At 35.9% G+C, this 21,046-nt stretch overlaps 1 protein-coding gene across 3 annotated transcripts in view; it reads left to right on the forward strand.

Annotated features, from left to right (window-relative positions):
- ICE2 (interactor of little elongation complex ELL subunit 2) overlaps window positions 1-21,046 on the forward strand; it is a 70,927-nt gene that overhangs the window by 21,706 nt on the left and 28,175 nt on the right. For all 3 annotated transcript variants that reach the window (XM_066274876.1, XM_066274875.1, XM_066274877.1), the window contains 6 exons: window positions 7,671-7,808; window positions 9,013-9,120; window positions 9,292-9,451; window positions 10,394-10,575; window positions 17,937-18,927; window positions 19,613-19,788. In XM_066274876.1, coding sequence (XP_066130973.1) covers window positions 7,671-7,808; window positions 9,013-9,120; window positions 9,292-9,451; window positions 10,394-10,575; window positions 17,937-18,927; window positions 19,613-19,788 — 1,755 coding nt within the window. The remainder of the gene's footprint in view (window positions 1-7,670; window positions 7,809-9,012; window positions 9,121-9,291; window positions 9,452-10,393; window positions 10,576-17,936; window positions 18,928-19,612; window positions 19,789-21,046) is intronic.

Raw genomic sequence — 21,046 nt, forward strand, 5'->3', positions numbered from 1 at the left:
GATTCCCGGCCAGGACACATAGGAGAAGCGCCCATTTGCTTCTCCACCCCCCCCCTTCCTCTCTGTCTCTCTCTTCCCCTCCCGCAGCCAAGGCTCCATTGGAGCAAAGATGGCCCAGGCGCTGGGGATGGCTCCTTGGCCTCTGCCCCAGGCGCTAGAGTGGCTCTGGTCTCGGCAGAGCGACGCCCCGGAGGGGCAGAGCATCGCCCCCTGGTGGGCAGAGCGTCGCCCCCTGGTGGGCGTGCTGGGTGGATCCCGGTCAGGCGCATGCGGGAGTCCTCTGACTGTCTCCCCGTTTCCAGCTTCAGAAAAATACAAAAAAAAAGAAAAAACAAACAAACAAAAAAAAAACTGGTCACTATATACAACAAGGTGATACACTTAATACTATTGAACCATGTGCTTAAAAATGGTTAAGATACTAAGTTTTATGTGTATTTTATTATAAGTTTTAAAAAATGATCACTATAAATTGGGGGACAGCAGAGGGTATTAGTTTACTGGGTTTTTTTAAAACACATTTTAAGGTGAAATTCTGTTGTTATATGAACCAGAAGAATGATTCTGTTAAATAAAAGAATTACTTTTTTATTTTCTCTGAACCTAAAGATGATATACTCAAACAGCGTCATATTTTTCTATATGGAAGAGAAACTGTACCTGTTCCTGTTCCTGTTTTAATAGTGCCTTTGAAAGGATCAAAATGGTGGTGGTATAGCCCCTCATTTCACTGGTTTAAAATGTCTTCTTATCTCACTCAGGAAGAGACAGTCTACAAAGATCACACCCTCACTGAATTGCCTTGTCACCATGGACGTGTGGGTCATTTTCCCGATTCTATTCTATCCCATTAATCTGTACATCTGACTTTATGCCAGTACCTCCTGGTCTTGTAGTAAGTTTTGAAACCATGTGGTGGAAGTCCTGCAACTTTATTCTCTTTTGTTTTTTTTAACTGTTTTGTCTCTTATTGTCCTTTGCATTTCCATGTAAATTTTGGTATCACCTTGTCAATTTCTACAAGAAAACTAGGTGGGATTTTAATTGAGACTGCTTTGAATCTATAGAACTTGTATTTTACAAATATCTCTTAAAATAGTGTTTAACTAGATTGCCTTTTACTCTTTAAATAAAATCTGATCATCTCTTGACTTTTAATTAGAAAGTTTATTCATTTACATTCATTTTGATAATTGATGTATATGGACTTGCTTGTGATTTCTACTGTCTTTTTCTAAACTTTTTTGTTCTTTTACTTTTCTTTCCCCAGGGGATTGACTCCTACTCCTTTCCCTTCCCTTCCCTTCCTTTCCCCCTGTCTATTGACTTAGCATTTATGCATTGATTTAGTTTTTTGTTCTCTTAGTGGTTACTCTTGCATTTTTACAATGAATTTTCCCCATTCTTGAATTACCTTGTTACCATTGATGTGTGGGTCAGTTTTTAAACTCTTATTCTGTTCTGTTAATCTATATACCCACAAAGATCATAGAGCATTTTGACTTTCATCATATCCTCCTGACTGATATTCTTGTTTTAATGCTATCTCTTTTTAAAACCTACCTACATTACTATTATATAAAATGTTTAATTCATCTAAAATTTTTGACTTTTTGTATTTTCATTTATTCCTTAAATCTACAATCTGAGATCCTCTTCTTTACTCCTGAAATGCTGTTATGTTCTATATGTTCCTTTGATGAAGGTCTCTTGGTGATAAACAATCCATTTTTTAATCTGGAAATATTTTTATTTTGCTCTCATTCTAGTAAGATAGTTTAATTCTATACATAATTGTTAAGTTGACAGTTTGCTTTATTTACCAACATTTGAAAATAAAAGTCTACCTTTTCTGGCTCATTTTATTGCTGTTGAAAAGTGTTATCTGTTTCAAGATATTTCTTGTAGGGAATCTATCTGTCTTTGTTCTTTATTTTTGATGTTTTACTGTTTCAATGTGATATGCTTTTTTTAAAATCCTACGTGGTTCTTTATGTTTATCTGTGAATTCATATCCTTCATCAGTTCTGGAAAATTCCCAGCCATTTTCAGTTATTGCTTTTTCATTTTCTCAACTCTGTCTCTCTGGGATTCCAAAATCCTAAATTGGAACTCAGTTTGTATTCATTTTCTTTCCCTCTCACTCTGTCTTTCTTTCTTTTTTTCCTGTTGTGGTAAAATATACATAACAAAATTTATCATTTTGACCATTTCTAAGAACAATTAAATGTCATTTAATATATTCACACTGTTGTGAGCGTATGTGTATGTCTACCATCCATCTCCAGAACTTTTTTATCTTCCCAAACTGGAACTCTGTACTTATTAAATAGCATCATTATTTCCCCATCCCCCAACCCCTGACAACCATTATTCTCCTTTCTCGCTCTATGCATTTGACTTCTCTAAGTACCTCAAATACAACATTTGTCCTTTTGTGATTGGCTTATTTCATTTAACATTGTCATGTTGCAGTATATGTCAGAATTTTCTTCCCTTTTTAAAAATCTTTTAAGACACATGACATACAATTTACCATCTTAACCACTTTTAAGTGTGAAGTTCAGTAGTATTAAGTATATCCATATTGTGCAGCTAGTCTCAAGAACTCTTCATCTTGTAAAACTGAGACTTTATACATTCTGAACTGCTTCTACTCCACACTCTGGCACTAGATTAGGGTGGGGTTTTAGGGAGTTTTTTTTCTCACACCAACAAATTCTTCAACCTTCCAGACAATAAGCCTAGGGTTCCCGTGAACCCCTCCCCTGGGTTAATAATTTTGCTAGAATGACATTCTGAACTTAGGAAAGTACTAAGTACTAATTTCAGTTTATTATAAAGGCTACAACTTGGGATCAGCCAAATAGAAGAGAAATGCATAGGATAAAGTATAGGGGGAGGAGGCCAGAGCTTTCATGCCTCTCCAGGCATACCACCCTTCTATCACCTCCATGTGTTCACCAGGAACCTCTCTGAACCCCATTGTTAAGGGTTTGTTACTGATGTTTCACTGTGTTAGCATGGTTGATTAAGTCATTGGTTATTTGTGACACTTAGTCTTCAGCCCCTATCCCCTACCTGGAGGTCAAGAGTGGGGCTAAAAGTTCCAACCTCTAATCATGCCTTAGTCTTTCTGGCAACCACCACTATGTTGAACCTCTCTAAGGGCCACTAGTCATCTTATTAGTATAAGGAAGACATTTATCTCACTCAGGAGATTCCAGAGGTTTTAGGAACTGGGAGTCAGGATCCAGGGACAAAGGCCAAGTATATATTTTTTATTGTATCAACCATTAAACAATAATTCCTAATTGCTCCTTCCAGCTCTTGGCAACCACCATTTTACTTTCTGTCTCTGAATTTGTCTGTTTCATATGCCTCCATATAAATGGAATCATAGAGTATTTGTCTTTTTGTGACTGCTTTGTTTTATTTATTTTTCTTGATTGATTTTAGAGAGACAGAGGGGGGGGGGGCGAAGCATTCTATTGTTGTTTCACTTAGTTGTGCATTCATCAGTCACTTCCAGTATGTGTCCTAATTGAGGATGGAACCTGCAACCTTCATGTTTTGGTATGACTTGCTAACTGACTTAGCTCCCCAATCAGGGCCGTGACTGGCTTATTTTAGTTAGCATAATTTCTTCAAGAATCATCTGTGTTGTAGCATGTGTCTGAATTTTCTTCACCATATATATATATAATAAAACTTTTATATATATATAAAACTTTCCCACTAATTTGAGTTAGAGGAAGGAAGAGAGAGAAAAAAGCATCAGCTCATTTCACTTAGTTGTCCCATCTTGTTATATACTCATTGATTGCTTCTCATACATGCCCTGACTGGGGGTAGAACCTGCGACCTCTGGAACACAAGGTTGACACTTGATCCACTGAGCCACCAGGCCAGGGCCTGAATTTCCTTCATTTTTAAGGCTGAATAAATATTCTATTGCATATGTATGAACATTTTATTTATCCATTCATTCATTGATGGACAACTTGGGTTGCTTCCACCTTTTGGCTATTGTGAATAATGCTTCTGTGAACGTGGATATACAAGTAGATGTTCAGATCTCTGTTTTTCAAAGATTAAATAAACTAGACTCATGTTCAGCCCCTACCTGATCTCAGAACTGTTTGAGGCATTTCTCCTCAAGCCACCTCACCTTTCATGGGTTTTCTTACTATTCACTGCTCCTGTTTCTCCTCACTCTAGGTCAGTGGTTCTCAAAGTGTGCACCAGGGCGCACTGGTGTACCCTAGAAGATTTCCAGGTGCACCCTGTGGTATTCCAGAGAAATATGTGCCTGTTGGGGACCAAAAAAACCAACAGGTTTTTGGAGTTTAGATTTTTGGGGGACAGAGGTGTGGGGAATTGGCTGTAAGCTGACAGTCTGCCCAACCCCCCACCTCACTTGCTTGAGTAAGTTGCAAAAGGCTGTTAAGCTGTGATACTGGATTGTTTACACTACCCCCCATGTTCCCCGGAAACACTGGAGGCAAGTTTTTTATCCTTTGTTTGGTGTAAAGTTATGATATGTATGATGGGGGTTTTCTGTGTCAGCACAATTAAGAGTAAAAAGAGAGGAATTCTTCAATGTATTGATGAGGAAATTAGAGTTTACCTTTCAAATATATGCCCAAACATTGAAGAAATCTCTAGGACACATCAGGCTCATCTTTCTCATAAACACAAGGATGAAAAAACTTAACACATTTGTGCCGGGACCTGCTGAATTTACTAAATCTTACTAAGAATGTATCTATATATATAAGAAGAAAACTTTTTTGTTGTTTTTTTATTTTTAACCCCTCTTTTTTTATAAATTCTAAAAAGCATAACTCAAAAAATGTAACATAAAATTATTTTTAATATCAGAAAAAATTTAATTTTGTTGTATTTATTTTGTTTAATTACCAGAAAAGCACGCTTGGACTTTATATTTTTTCCTTAATATTTGACTTAATTATTATAACATATTTCTCAGAAATTTGTATATAGTGTGCTTACAATTATTTGTAGGATTTCAATGCGCCTTGACTTCAAAAAGTTTGAGAACCACTGCCCTAGGTATTTGGGTTTTATTTATTTATTTACTTACGGTCCTTGGATAGTCTCCTTGGCTTTTTATCATTCCCTATAATGCATAAAAATTGTTTGTTGTAATTTATCCAGAGTCTCATGTTATTTGGATAGGAGTGTTCTTCAGGAAACCTACTCAACCATACTGCCAGAAGTAGTATCTATTACTTTTTTGAGTCTCAAACATGTATGTTATCTATATACATGAAAAGTGACAAAGTACTGCTCTTTCCAGCAACATGGATGGGTCTCACGAGTATCAGGGATAAGTGAAATAAGCCAGACAAAAGGACAAGAACCATATGATTTCACTCACATATGAAGCAGAAAATAACCGAACAAACTCACATATACATTATGGTTGTTACCCGAGGAGAAGGGAATGCAAGGAAGAAGAGGATAAAAAGGGGGTCAAGTAAGATCCTGGCCAGTTGGCTCAGTGGTAGAGCATCAGCCCAGCATGTGGAAGTCCCGGGTTCAATTCCCAGCCAGGGCACACAGGAGAAGCACCCATCTGCTTTTCCACTCTTCCCCCTTTCCTTTCTCTCTATCTCTTCCCCTCCCACAGCCAAGGCTCCATTGGGGCAAAGGTGGCCTGGGCACTGAGGATGGCTCCATGGCTTCTGACTCAGGTGCTAGAGTGGCTCTGGTTGCAATGGAGCAGTGCCCTAGATGGGCAGAGCATTGCCCCCTGGTGGGCATGCCAGGTGGATCCTGGTTGGGCACATGGGGAGTCTGTCTCTGCCTCCCCGGTTCTCACTTCAGAAAAATACAAAGAAAAATTTAAAAACATTTTTTTAAAAAGGAGATCAAGTATATGGTGACAGAAGGAGACTAGACTCAGTGGTGAGCACACAGTGCAGTATACAGATGCTGTATTATAGAATTGTATACCTGAAACTTACATAGTATTAACCAATGTAACCTCAATACTTTTAATTAAAAAAAAAAGTATGATACCTTTTTTTTCCCCTGGCCCAAATAAAATGTAGGGAGATAGTCATTTTCACCTATCTTTGTAATGATAGATCTGTACTGTATACATGGTGTTTCTTTTTTTTTCAAGTTATTTTGAGTGTTAGATAACATTCAGGGTGTGAACAAAGGGGAACAACCTGAATCTCTTAACCTTTGTTCACTCTTAGCTGTTTTTCAAAGGCATATAATTAGTTTAAAAACCTTTTTAAATTAAATGTATTAAATAACGTTCTTGTAGTTGCTTAATACCTACCAATTGTGAAATACTTTTGATAGTATATAATGTACCGAGTATAGGTATAAAACTTAGATTTTCCTTTGACTCTTTCTCTTGCCATAATTACTGAATTAAGAGAAACTCAGAAGCACTGTGGCATCCAGTAGTTTTACCATGAAATATGTTCCAATAACTATCTAACCAGAATAGTCTTGATGTCACATAGTTCTTATATGTTGCTTTCATTTGCATGTTCAAATTCCTTCCATAGGACAGGAATGTTAGGGAAGAAAGTTAACTAATATTATAAATGAAGAACAAAGATACGTTGTTCTGAGTTTGCAGTTGACTAGTGTTTGGTTGTTTTTTTAACTTTTTCATATTAATCTGCATCTGCCTTATTTGCAAGTAATATTTCAATTAAATATTAAGGGCAGTATTGAAAAGCGTGGATGGAGTGGGAAAATGTGAAAGATAGCTCAGAGTAAGGATTAAGGGGAAAAGGGGGATATGAAACTATAGATGAAAAAGATATACTGTAGTAAAGTTACTGATTTGTAACGACACATTTTACAAGTGTCTGAAGCGAAAGGAGATACACATATATGTAGTATAAAGACATGCTTATTGTTAAGGGCCTTTTTTGGTGTAAAATATATTCTGAAAGTTTCAGTTCAGGTTCCTTGACAAGAAGAAAAAATACTTATCTTAGAAGATAATATCTGTGTATTTTTTAAGTATAATCCCCCACTCCCAACCCAAACTGCTATTCAAGTTATCTACATGTTATCACAAGTGGTATATAGATCCTGCTTATATAAAGCTATGTTTTATTTCCTTCCTGATTATATTTCCTGGTAAGTTATTCATATTTTGAAAACAGTTTAGAGAGAAGAAACTACTCCAAATATGAATTAATTATATTTCTCATTTATTTTTTAGATTGTAAATAAGAATAACATGTAAGATAACTACTTTGTTAATTCCTTGTGCTTGGGAATCTTTTTAGTATATTAAACTTATCTATTTCTAATTATTCATATAACTTTTTATTATAATAAAGTATGTTGAAATTTTCATGTGGCTTTATTTCCTTGTCATTTAGAAACTAAGTCTTTATTTAATTTTAAATTTTAATATAGTTGCTAATTATAGTATTAAATATTAAATATAAGTATTTTAAGAAATTAGGTTTAAAAGAATTGTTATGAAAAACAAGAGATGAAATCAAATAATATACAGTAAACCTGGATTGTTAGAAATTTGATTAATGAAATGAGGCTATAATTGAAATGAATAGTTATACAGTCAGTGTAACTAAGTTATTTTTGTTGGATTATGAGAGATGTACAATACAGATGAATTTCTCTTGGTTTTTATTTTCTAGCAAATTTTAAAAGCTTGTATTGACCAAGTGAAAAAGTATCCAGAATTCTATACTCTCCATGAAGTCACCAGTTTAATGGGATTCTTCCCATTCAGAATAGAGATGGGATTAAAGTTAGAAAAAACTCTTCTCGCTTTGGTAAGTATATACTTATTTTTGTTTGAAACATCATATTTCACATAGACAACATTTGAATGAGATACAACTTTGAAAATATACAGTAAATGTGTCCTTTTTAATTTTTTATTTATTTTTTTGTGACAGAGACAGAGAGAAGGACAGATAGGGGAACAGACAGACAGGAAGGGAGAGAGATGAGAAGCATCAATTCTTCATTGTAGCACCTTAGTTGTTCATTGATTGCTTTCTCATATGTGCCTTGACCAGGGGAATTCAGCTGAGCCCAGAACCCCTTGCTCAAGCCAGCGACCTATGTGCTCAAGCCAGCGACCTTGGAGTTTTGAACCTGGGTCCTCCACATCCCAGTCTGACATTCTATGTGCCACTGCCTAGTCGGGCTATGTCCTTTTTTTTTTTTTTTTTGTATTTTTCTAAAATTAGAAGTGGGGAGAAAGACTACCGCATGCGGTTGACCATGATCCACCCAGCATGCCCATCAGGGGGCAATGCTCTGCCCATCTGGGGCGTTGCTCCGTTGTGGCTGGAGCCATTCTAGCACCTGAGGCAGAGGTCATGGAGCCATCCTCAGCGCTCGGGCCAACTTTGCTCCAGTGGAGCCTTGGCTGCGGGAGGAGAAGAGAGAGATAGAGAGGAAGGAGAAGGGGAAGGGTGGAGAATCAGATTTGCGCTTCTCCTGTGTGCTCTGCCCGGGAATTGAACCCTGTACTTCCATATGCCGGGCCGATGCTGTACCGCTGAGCCAACAGGCCAGGGCCCCTTTTTTACTTGATGTTTTTAAAATTGTCACTACTCACTTTATTTATTTTCTTAATTCCCATATTAATGTTACTGAAAATAAGCAGGAACCACACCCCCTTTCTTTGTTTTTTTTAAGAGATTTTATGCACAATCATACTGCAAGGAAGTGTATGTGAAGAGGATATTTTAGAGTTTATACTATACCCTATGATGATTTGTATCTTATAAAATGAGAGTTTAGAATTTAAAGTGGCAGGGGATATTCCTTGTCTTGGAACCTTTATATATATATATATATGGTAGTTGTCAACAAAAACATGAAAGTCTTGATTTAAGAAGGCACTAAATTTGACATTTGCATTCAGTAGAATAAAGAATTTTAACTTCAAAGTTCTATATGATAAGAGGATACTTAGAGAAAAATACGTCAAGATTTTTGCAACAGTCTTTTTATTTTTCTTAGGGTAGTGTGAAATATGTGAAAACAGTATTTCCCTCAATGCCTGCAAAGTTGCAGCTCTCCAAAGATAATATGGAGACACTAGAACAGACAGCTGCCGCTATGCATTATGTAAGTACAAAGGTGGTTCGGGATCTCTGTAAGTAATCCTCTATGCTTCATAAAGTACATGCAGTCTGATTCTTCTAACGTCCCTTTACTGAATTTACTTTTTTTTTTTGGTATTTATTAAAGAAATTTTCATAAGTATATTGAAGTAACAAGTTATATGTTGTTTTTCAGGATATTAGTAAAGACCCAAATGCAGAGAAGCTTGTTTCAAGATATCAGCCTCAGATAGCTCTAACTAGCCAATCATTATTTGCTTTATTAAATAATCATGGACCAGAGTATAAGGAACAATGGGAAATTCCAGTGTGTATTCAACTAATACCTGTTGCAGGTTTGTGATTTGCCATGTCCGGTAATTCTTTTAACAGGAGTTGGAACAGTTCTATTTCAGCTGTCTGTACATAGGTAGTCATTTGTCAAATACAAAAATCTAAGTGTTGTTTTAAGGAGGATGTAAGTTTGACATTTACATTTAATAGAACTTTTTAAATAGATAGTGCTACCATAGAATGTACTTTCATAGATAAATACGCAGTTAGATCTACAGAACCTAAACTCATGTTTAGGGTGAGAGGTATTAGAGAAATAATTAGTTTTGGGTGACCAAGGCTCTTCTATCTTTCAATGAAATGAAAGGAATGTAGTACTTTAATAGACAACCTCAAATGGGAGAGTTTCCAAGACTTATTTACTTGTCTGTTATTGGAATTCAGAATTAAAATAGGTCTAAACTTATGAGCATAGGACTGTCTATAGACAATACTTATACTTGCATTTAAATTTCTTTGTTCAAAAAATTACTCCCCTTCTGTTTTCATTCATACTTAATAATTTTTATTATCCTAGAATAAATATTATTATATGTAACAACATAATTATAATAAATGAAGGGACTGTATCTAATGAAACAAAACTACAAATAAAGTTAAATGTAAAATATTCTCTGTGGTAAAAATATCATCACTTTTTGAAAGCATAACCCTGTAAGAACTGAGTATTAAAGATAGTAAAAGTATAACAATAAAGGCAGAAATCCTTTTAAAAAATTGTTAGAAAGAAAACATATTTTTCTTGCCAGTCAGGTTCTATAGTCCTTGGATCTCTGAGGGACTTGAAAGACTTTCTTGTCCAAGGGTGGCAAATATACGGGATGTGTGCTACCACCTTCCTCTTGTATGTCTCTTTGTTTAGTGATCCTTCTGTCAGACACCCTGGTTTTTTCTTTAAATATAACTACTAGAAACTAATGACCCCCTTCTGTTTCTGTTTTAAGGTTCAAAACCAGTTAAGGTAATTTATATTAACTCACCACTTCCCCAAAAGAAAATGACAATGAGAGAGAGAAATCAAATCTTTCATGAAGTTCCATTAAAGTTCATGATGTCCAAAACTACATCTGTTCCAGTCTCTGCAGTATTTATGGACAAACCAGAAGATTGTATACCTGAAATGGATGTATGTAATGGTTTTTTTTCTTAAGGGAATGTATTTGTTTATTCTATTGAAACCTAAAGTTTTATTACAAATATCTAAATGTAATTGTTAAAAATCTAGGCTTTAAGTTGAAACGTAAAATTGAACCCCAGGTCAAGCTCGCCTTTAGGCAACTAATTTAACTTTTCTCAGTCTCAGGTTTTTTTTTCCTTTTTTAAAAGAAAGGTGATAATACCTGTTTGAGATTGTTGTAAGCATTAAGCTTGATATTACATGTAAAATACTAGGCAAAGTACATACATTGTGTGTATGTACTAAAAACTCAGTCAATGATGGTAGTAATTGTGGTGGTCATTTTATTTAATTGTTCTCATTTATATTTAAGATTTTTTAAGTATGAAAAGGAACAAGTGAATTTGGTACAAAAAGTATTTGGCCAGATTGTTAATCCTTTTCAGCTTACTTAGTAGCTGTGTGTCCTTAAGCAAGCTACATCTATGTCATTTGCTCATCGTAAAATGAGTATCATGATATTACCTAACTTACAGGATTATTTGGAGTTAAATGAGTAAATACATGTAAAGCATTTAGAACATATTTGGCACCCCATAAATATTAGCTTTTATTATTTTGTGTATTTTAAAATATTTTTCCATGATTATTAAAGTAAGATATTCTGTTTATACCAAACTCTTACTTCTACAAATATTTATTGAGCAGATACTGTTCTGTGCACTGAGGATACAGCACTGAATGAAAATAAAGTCTCTTTTCTCTTGGAGCTTACATCATTGGCAGATAGCACAAATAATTAACAAAACAATACCAAAAAAGCAGGTCATGATAAATGTTATGCAGAACAGTAGAATAGGTTAAAGGAAAAGAATTAGAAATGTAACTATTTTATATTTTATATTCATGGTCAATAGACTTTTCCAAGGACGTGGAATATGAACATAAACTTGAATAATGTGAGAAAGCAAACAAAATCAGAAAATAAAATAGAAAACCAGTTATTACCTAAGAGCTCATAATATTTTAAGCATATTGGGCTTTTTTCTTTTATATTTGTTTATATGTTTTTCTGTTTGCTATTTTAGTCTTTTAATGTTTTTATTATGTATATATCATAAAGCACTTCCAACTATTCTTAAATGTTTTTTTTTACAATTTTAAATCCAAAACTTACATTAAAATGAATGTCAGAAAGTAACAAGTATTATGAAGAAACATGAAGTAGGTAAAAGAAATTAATGCTTGAAAATTTCAGTGAGGAACTGTAAACTTTTCAAAACTATAACATATTTGAAAAAGAACTGAATAAAAATTTTAAAGCTGAGCCTGACCAGGTGATGGCACAGTGGATAGAGCATCGGACTGGGATGCGGAGGACCCAGGTTCCAGACCCCGAGGTCACCAGCTTGAGCGCGGAATCACCAGAGTGGACCCAAGGTCGCTGGCTTGAACAAGGGGTTACTCGGTCTGCTGAAGGCCCACGGTCAAGGCACATATGAGAAAGCAATCAATGAACAACTAAGGTGTTGCAACAAAAAACTAATGATTGATGCTTCTCATCTCTCTCTGTTCCTGTCTGTCCCTATCTATCCCTCTCTTTGACTCTCTCTGTCTCTGTAAAAAATAAATAAATAAATAAAACAAATATATAGTAAGTAACATTAAGAATTCTGTAAAAGAGTTAGCACATTAGATAATGTTGAAAAGAGAATCAATAAACTGGAAAATGGTTCTAAAAAGACAATCCATAATGTAACAGACAGTAAATAGAAAATATGGAGAATAGGGCAAGAGATAGAGGATATAGTGAAAATATCTAACGTATGTACTTGTACCAGAAGGATGGTATAAAAGAGACTTTGGGACCAAATCAACACTTGCCAAGAAAAAACTCTTAAAAGCCATCAAAGAAATAGAAGGCACATTACCTATACAGGACTGAGAGTTAGACTGGCAAATAACTTCTCAACAACAACAATGGAAGCCAGAAGACACTGGAGCAATATATTGTGCTAAGAGAAAATAACCCGTTTACTAAAATTCTCTAACCAAATTAAACAAAAATATTTTTCACTAAAACTTGACTTTGCTACAGCAGACCCCCTCTAATGGATTTCTTCAGGCATAAGGAAAATAATTCCAGGTGGAAGGAAGAATGAAGAATAACAAAAATGAAGAAAATATGTGTAGGCTTTAAACTGTAGGCAACTGCGAGGGCACTGAAGAAGTTGAGAAATTTCTGAATGAACTGGGCCATAAGAACTCTAGAAACCAACCAGCTAAAGTCCCTTTTAAGACAAAAACTTTTGCTAAGGAGAAAATACTGGTAGTCTATATTAAGTAGAACAAGAATATTGAAGGTAAAGAAAAGTTTTCAGGTAACTGTAGGAGAGGGGAATAGAGGAACCAGATATCAGAAGGTGCTAAAGATTCACACATGTATGCACAAACCTACATGTATTAATGCTTTGTGGTAACAAGCACGAGCTTAGAGCCATGAAGCTAAGAAAGCTATCCTAGCACACACTAACACAAGATTGTTGGCCTGTAGGAGCAAGAAAATCCATCTCATTTAAACATGAGGAACAGAAAAAGATTGTTGATGGAGGCTCTTTAAAAGGTATTAGAGGGAAATAAAACAATTCTCTGACATTTCTAAGGTCAAGATGTACCCACAAAACATGAAAACTATTCATCATAGAAATCTCACTTCTAGAAATGTAACTCAGAAGTACAGCAGGGAAAGAAAAAAATGTATGTGTAAGGTATTCATTGTGGAAACAATCTACATGTCCTTTAATAGGGTATTGATTTAATAAACTACATTCTCAATAGCATACTAGATAGCTATTAAAAAGAATGAGGAACTTGATGTGGGGTGGTAGACACACAATACAGTGTACAGATGATGTGTTGTGAACCTAAAACGTGTATGTTAGCCAGTGTCACCCCAGTAAATTCAATAAGAAGAAAAAAGAATGAGGAAGCTCTGGATATGCAGCTATACAGTATATCCAAGATATTTTAAGTGAGAAAGGCAAGGAAGAGGACATTTTGGTTAATGCTACTTTTTTAAGGAAGGATTAATACTACACACACGTATTTGCATATATGAAAAAAATCTACACAATGAAGAACAAACTAAAACTGATGGATATGTTTAAATGGAGGAGGGATGAGACAAAGTAGAGGAGGCAGGATTATCAATTAGATTTATAGTTTTAACTTTGAGCCATATACATGTCTATAGACACATTTTAAAATGTTATAAAAGATGCTAACTGGTTGACTCAGTGGTAGAGTGTGCACCTGGTATGTGGATGTCTTGGGTTTGATTCCCGATCAGGCCACACAAGAATGGAGCCCATCTGCTTCTCCACCTCTTCCCCTCTCGCTTCTCTCTCCTTATCTCTCTCTCTTTCTCTTTCCCTTCCTCTCCTGCAGCCATGACTCAACTGGAGCAAGTGGGCCCCAGGCGCTGAGCATGGCTCCATGGTGTCCACCGCAGGCACTTTGAGAAGAGTTCAGTTGCTGAGCAACGCAGCAATGCCCTGAATGGGCAGAGAATCGCCCTTAGTGGGCTTGCCGGGTGGATCCTGGTCAGGGTGCATGCGGACTCTGTCCCTCCCTCCCCTCCTCTCACTGAATAAAAAAATGAATCAGTAAAAATTAAATAAAAATTTTAAGATGTTATAAACGCCAATCAAAGCTGAGTTGAAACAAATTTATCCACTGTATACCAACTTACAGGCTTAACCTGTCAGAGAAGAATTATTTTAAGTTATTAGAAATTTAGCAATTTGACTGGAGAGCCCTAAAGATTTATATCCTAAGTTCAGTAAGAACTGCCAAAAAATCTTAGCCTTGCCAGACCTGTGGTGGCACAGTGGATAAAGCGTCGACCTGGAAATGCTGAGGTCGCTGGTTCGAAACCCTGGGCTTGCCTGGTCAAGGCACATATGGGAGTTGATGCTTCCAGCTCCTCCCCCCCTTCTCTCTCTCTGTCTCTCCTCTCTCTCTCTCTCTCTCTCTCTCTCTCCCTCTCTTCTCTAAAAATGAATAAATAAAAAAATAAAAAAAATAAAAATGAAAAAAAAATCTTAGCCTTTATTTAGAAAACATGCTAGTATTAAAGATACTGCTATTTTTAATGCATTATATAGTGTGATAAAGCCAATAAGTAATTATGTTTATATTAGGAACCAAGAATTTCAACATAAAAAATATAAATGCCAATCAAAGAAATTAAGAAAAGCCCTATAATAATATTGGAATTGTATCAAAAAATTGCCAGAGCTTGCCTGACCAGGTGGTGACGCAGTGGATAGAGCATCAGACTGGGATGCAGAAGGACCCAGATTCAAGACCCCGAGCTCGCCAGCTTGAGTGTGGGCTCATCTGGCTTGAGCAAGAAAAAAAAGCAGCTCACCAGCTTGGACCCAAGGTTGCTGGCTCGAGCAAGGAGTCACTCGGTCTGCTGAAGCCCTGGTCAAGGCACATATGAGAAAGCAATCAATGAACAACTAAGGTGTCGCAACGAAAAACTGATGATTGATGCTTCTCATCTCTCTCCGTTCCTGTCTGTCTGTTCCTTTCTATCCCTCTCTCTGGCTCGCTCTCTCTGTCCCTGTGTAAAAAAAAGAAAAAAAAAAGAAAATTTGCCAGAGCCAACTTGAAGGGTTTCCCATTTGCCAGCAATGTGTCAGTTTGACCATGAGGAAGGATGATGGCAATGAATTGAAACATGACATATGTTAAAATCCATGAATTCATAATGATACTTTACAAAAAGGACTAGGCACCTTTGGAGAATGCTAGTGCATGAAGTCATAAGTCTGAAAACTGATTTTTAAAAAAAGTATCAAGTATTTACCTTGCCTTTCCAGTACAAACTATATTTCAGGGTAATGAGAATATGACTATCATCATTTTGTAGCTCGTAATGGAATAGTGAATCTAGGCAATGATCCTCATCAATGGCTGCTAAAATCATTAGACAATCAATGAGGAATTTTATAATGGATAGATTAGGTTTATGAAACTTGATGAACCAATAATCAATTGTAATGTCACAAAAAGAAAGATAACCAGACATCATTAGACTCCTGATTGAATTGGGAGTATACAATACCACAAATAACATAAGTTAAAAAATTTTTACCTTAATCTGATCAAACTAGATCATTTTAATAGGAAATTCCAAGGATATAAGAATGTGTTAAGTGGCATCACAGGAATGCCGAAATTAAAATCCAAAATGTGGAAACTTACAAGCTAAATAATCTGATTTCTTTTACAAGTACCTGGCAGATGTGGGAGTTGGCAGAGATGTGGGGAGAGCATTTCGCAACTTACAGAAAATTAAGAGATGTGTCAATCAGAAGCAATGTAGAAATCTTGGTTGGATACGGATACTGATTCCAATAAACAGTTTTAAAGGCATCATACTAGGAAGTTTTAACACTTGATATTTTATGACATTAAGGAATTATTAATGTTTATATAATTAAGGATATATTTTATAAAAAAAATTTATAGCTACATACTAAAGTATTTACAGATAAATGATATTTTACATTTTACCTAAATTCTGTTGGGAGAGTTATTTTTCAATTCATTAATTTATGGTTTTTTATTTATAAAATATTTTTTATTATGATTGTTATTTTCTTATTTCTTACACAAGATATGAATGATACTTCTGTTTTTAATGTCTCATGTTCTAATTTTTGTTGGTTTTTAAGTATTTTCTAATTATATTTATTTAATATTTGGAGTGTTTTTATTTTTTCAAAGTGCTTAGGTTTATTGTTTGTTTATATTTTTCTTAATGATTATAATTTTATTCTATGCAGAGAGTAAGTCCTTAGCAAATTGTGCTTTGTGCTGTATTACTGTTTTCATTATATATTAATTTATAGTTCATCTTTGGAAATGCCTCTTGGATTCTTGGGAGGGGAATGGTATATCTTTGTAGTCTATATATATGTTTTCAGTTATTCATATATTTGTGTTTCAGTCATTTAATTTTATCATACTTTCTGCTTTTATTCTTGCATACTTAGAGTCAGTGTGTCATTGACCAAGTACAATTGTGCTTCTTTCAAATCTTTTATTTTTAAGTTTTGACTATGTATTTTGTTGTTTTGGGCTTGTCACAATTTGTGACCAGAGCATTATCTATTCATTATGGATTTCCTCTTTTTTCACTCTAGGATTTCTTTTTCTGTCTAATACTTTTTGCATTGAATTGTGCTTTGTCTAACACTTACTATTGCCATTTCTCCTCTCTTTATTTCATGATATTATGCCCTATGATTTTGTGAAAGAATGTCTTACGTAAATAGCATATAGTTTAATTTTATTTTTTACTAAATCTAGTAGTTTTATTTTAGTAAGAGCTATCATTTACTGAAAAGCTACACAGAAAGTGCCAGGGATTATGTCAAATAACTTTATGTATACAATTTCTTATTTAATCCTTAGAACAAATAAAAAAGATGACCTTATTATAACTATTTTAGTGATGAAGATATTAAGGTTCAGAGAGGTTAGAAACTTAGTTGATCTTACTCACTACCCAATTACTGTCAGACCATTTCTTTCTCGAATCCTAAGCTGTAAGGCTAATGGATGTACACCACCCAGCCTGTAACCAAATTTCCACGGTATTCATTTAAAATGCTGTGCCAGATTGAGGAGAGATCTGCTGTTTGGGAGAGAGGACAGTTCGTTCCTGAATAAATTAGAGCTGTCTGGAGTTCTTCCATTACTAAAATAATACATGAGAAACTACAGCTTCAGTGGCTTCTTGTTCCAGGATACCATAAAATCACTTCCTATCCATTTCTCCTCATGTGTCTGAGGTTTGTTTTCCCTGAGTAGATGTAGAAGCAAGTCACTGATTGATGCATCAGACCGAGAGGCTGGCAACCCTTCACCAGCTGTATTAAAAAGCAGCTTCCTCACAGTGCAGAGGCTTTTCTCCTGTCAGCTCAGTCCAGGTATCTCTGAAAAAGTGTGCAGAATGGGTATGAATGAAAATCTTCCTTCCCAAGCCCTACATGTCTTCTTTGTGGTCCTGTCTATTTCTTAAATTAGTGGAAATTCTCTTACAATGTGGTAGTTCGTAAGTATTGCCCATTTCCTATGTTGTTGCAGGTTGGCAAATTTGTGTTTCATCAACCTATCAATGGGACTGTAAGTTTAAATAAATTAATTGCTAGTAGTTTATTGTCATCTTAAGCAAGAACCTTTCAGAGCCATTGGACTTTCTGCTTTTAAACAGCATGAACTATGTATGAAAGGAGATAGATGAGATGTGGCCAGAAATTTTTGCTAATCTTTTACCCATCTGTTTTCTTAAGATGGCTTACGAAGTTAACGAGTGCCGAAAAATTGAGACCCTTGAAAATTCGGATTTTGATGATGATGTCACAGAACTTGAAACTTTTGGAGTAACCAGCACCAAACCATCAAAGTCACCAAGTCCAACAAGCACTTCTGCAGTACCCAGCACAACAGATACTCCCACGGCCCTCAGTGCAGCAACCACACCTGTGGCACCGCCTGCACCAGTAGACGTTTCTGCTCATTCTAGAAGTTTATCTCAGATTCTAATGGAACAGTTGCAGAAGGAGAAACAGCTGGTGACGGGTATGGACAGTGACCCTGAAGAGTGTAAAAATAAAGATGACCAGGGATTTGTACCATGTGGTGAGGAGGTGTCAGATGATTCTGACAAGCCTCTGATGCAAGATGGTGACTTGAAAACATCTGATGCTTTACAGTCAGGAAGTCCTGCGGAAATGGAACCCTCTAATAAAAATGACATGGCTACTGAAACAGTGTGTACTGATGACAGAGTAAATGTTATAGAGAACACAGACAATTCAAAGGAAAAGACTGATACATCAGAAGCAGCAAAAACTGAAGATATGATTCTTGGCAGTAGTGATGCAGATGAAGACTGTTTAATCATTGACACAGAGGGTCAAAAGAGTAGTAGTGAAAAGACAGCTGATGTGGGTTCTAATTTAAGTTCTAAGCCAGCCAGCCCAAACTCCTCAGGACAGGCTTCTGTAGGAAACCAGACTGATACTACTGGTAGTCCTGAAGAGTCCTGTGTCTTAAAAAAACCTATCAAAAGAGTATATAAAAAATTTGATCCAGTTGGGGAAATTTTAAAAATGCAGGATGAACTCTTAAAGCCAATTCCTAGAAAAATACCTGAATTGCCCGTAACGAATACCGAAAATTCTAAACAGTCTCCTGTTTCCGAGCAACCCTCTGCTCCTTCAGAGGCCTCTAATTGGCCAAAAGCTGGATGGCCTTCTGCGTTTCAGAAGCCAAAAGGACGTAAGTACATATTTACAAAAAAACTTTTTTATTATCTGTTTTGCTTGTTGCTTGTCCTTTGATTCTCTATTATAACCTGTTTTATAATCTTTATATATCGTTGATATTTTATTATTTTAAATATACTGATCAGTATTTTAGCTTCCAAACTTTTATCTAAATATTTACCCAAAGTTGTATAGATTTTGTAGTCTATGTTTATTCAGCATGTACAGTGGTTACTAAGCTAAGGTGATGTGGTTAGCCAAATTGATGAAGTGCATCAAAAATAATCATAAACATTTATTAGTCCAAAATTTATTTGTTCTTGGTGTTGGACTACAGTTTTGTACTTCTTCATTTTGTGAAATGTAAAGCTGCACTTGAGATCTGCCTAGATCAGGAATAGCATTATGTTTTAAAACTCTTCTTACTTTGGACATTGTCTCACTAATCTATTCTCTGCCCAGGGATGGTTAAGGTGGCACTGAAGAGAAAGCGAACCTTAAAGCTTGGGTTTCGGTTCTTGCTGCAGTTCAGGCCAAACAGAAATGGTAATAGTGTGCTGGTCAGCTCAGAGGAAATAAAGTTAAGGTTGATAGAAACTTAAAAGTTGACCATTGAATTGTTTTATCATGGATTATTAGTATGGATAAATGACTAATGTATTTTAAAATAAAAATGAGAAATGTAATTATTTTTAAAGGATTGCCATATGAACTTCAGGACCATGTTGAAGATACATCAGAATATGTAGCTCCTCAGGAAGGAAATTTTGTATACAAGTTATTTAGCCTGCAAGACCTCTTATTACTTGTACGATGCAGTGTCCAGAAGATAGAGACGAGACCACGTTCTAAAAAACGAAAGAAAATCAGAAGAGTAAGTTTTTACTTGGGGACTTAGGATGTAGCAACATAAGTAGGAAGCAAATATAAATATTTAACATGGCATTGTTATGAAGCTTAATTTTAAGCTATTGATCAATCTTATAACAGTTTTTCCAGGTTGGGTTTTTTAGTAAAATACTAAAAACACTAAATAAGGGAAAGTATTTAGTTAACTATAACATTCTTGCATGAAATGTATAACTTTTGTGAAAAAAATGGCACCATTATAGATTTGACTTAGGCTGGTACATATGTTCCTGTTTTCTCTCTGAATTTGGATTTATATTATGACCTATTAATCTCTTTCTCTCTTACTTTGGGAATCTTCTTGACTCGTTTTAGAAGTCTAAATTGTGAAAGGATTTCACACGATATTTGAAAAGTTTTCCCAGCATTGTTAGAAGAGCAGTTGTCCTTTCTTTTTCCTCTGTTGTTTTTTTGGGGTTTGATAAAAATATATTCTTTTTTTTTTTTTTTTTTTTAACAGAGAGAGAGAGAGAGAGTCAGAGAGAGGGATAGACAGGGACAGACAGACAGTAACGGAGAGATGAGAAGCATCAATCATTAGTTCTTTGTTGCGCGTTGCGACTTCCTAGTTGTTCATTGATTGCTTTCTCATATGTGCCTTGACCAGGGGCCTTCAGCAGACCGAGTAACTCTTTGCTGGAGCCAGCGACCTTGGGTCCAAGCTGGTGAGCTTTTTTTTTTTTTTTGCTCAAGCCAGATGAGCCCGCGGTCAAGCTGGCAACCTTGGGGTCTCGAACCTGCGTCCTTTCACTTCCCAGTCCAACACTCTATCCACTGCGCCACCACCTGGTCAGGCAATATATTCTTTAATTTAAAAAGTTTTGACCCTGTCCGGGTGGCTCAGTGGTAGAGCGTTTGCCTGGTGTATAGATGTCTGGGGTTCGATTCCCAGTCAAGGGACACAAGAGAAGCACCCATCTGCTTCTCCACCCTCCCACTCCCCTTCTTATTCTTTCTCTCTCTCTCTTCTCCTCCCCTCCTGCAGCCATGGCTCGATTAGAGCAAGTTGGCCACAGGCAGTGAGGATGGCTCCATGGCCTCTGTCTCAGGTGCTAAGAAGAGCTTTGTTGCTGAGCAATGGAGCAACAATGGCAGAATATCACCCCCTAGTGGGCTTGCTGGGTGGATCCCGGTCGGGACACATGCAGGAGTGTCTTTGCCTCCCCTCCTCTCACTAAATAAAAAAATTGTTTTTGTTTTTTGCTACAATTTGAGTAATTGGC

This window comes from Saccopteryx bilineata, chromosome 4 (assembly GCF_036850765.1).
Source record: "Saccopteryx bilineata isolate mSacBil1 chromosome 4, mSacBil1_pri_phased_curated, whole genome shotgun sequence".
Classification (NCBI taxonomy): Eukaryota; Metazoa; Chordata; class Mammalia; order Chiroptera; family Emballonuridae; genus Saccopteryx; species Saccopteryx bilineata.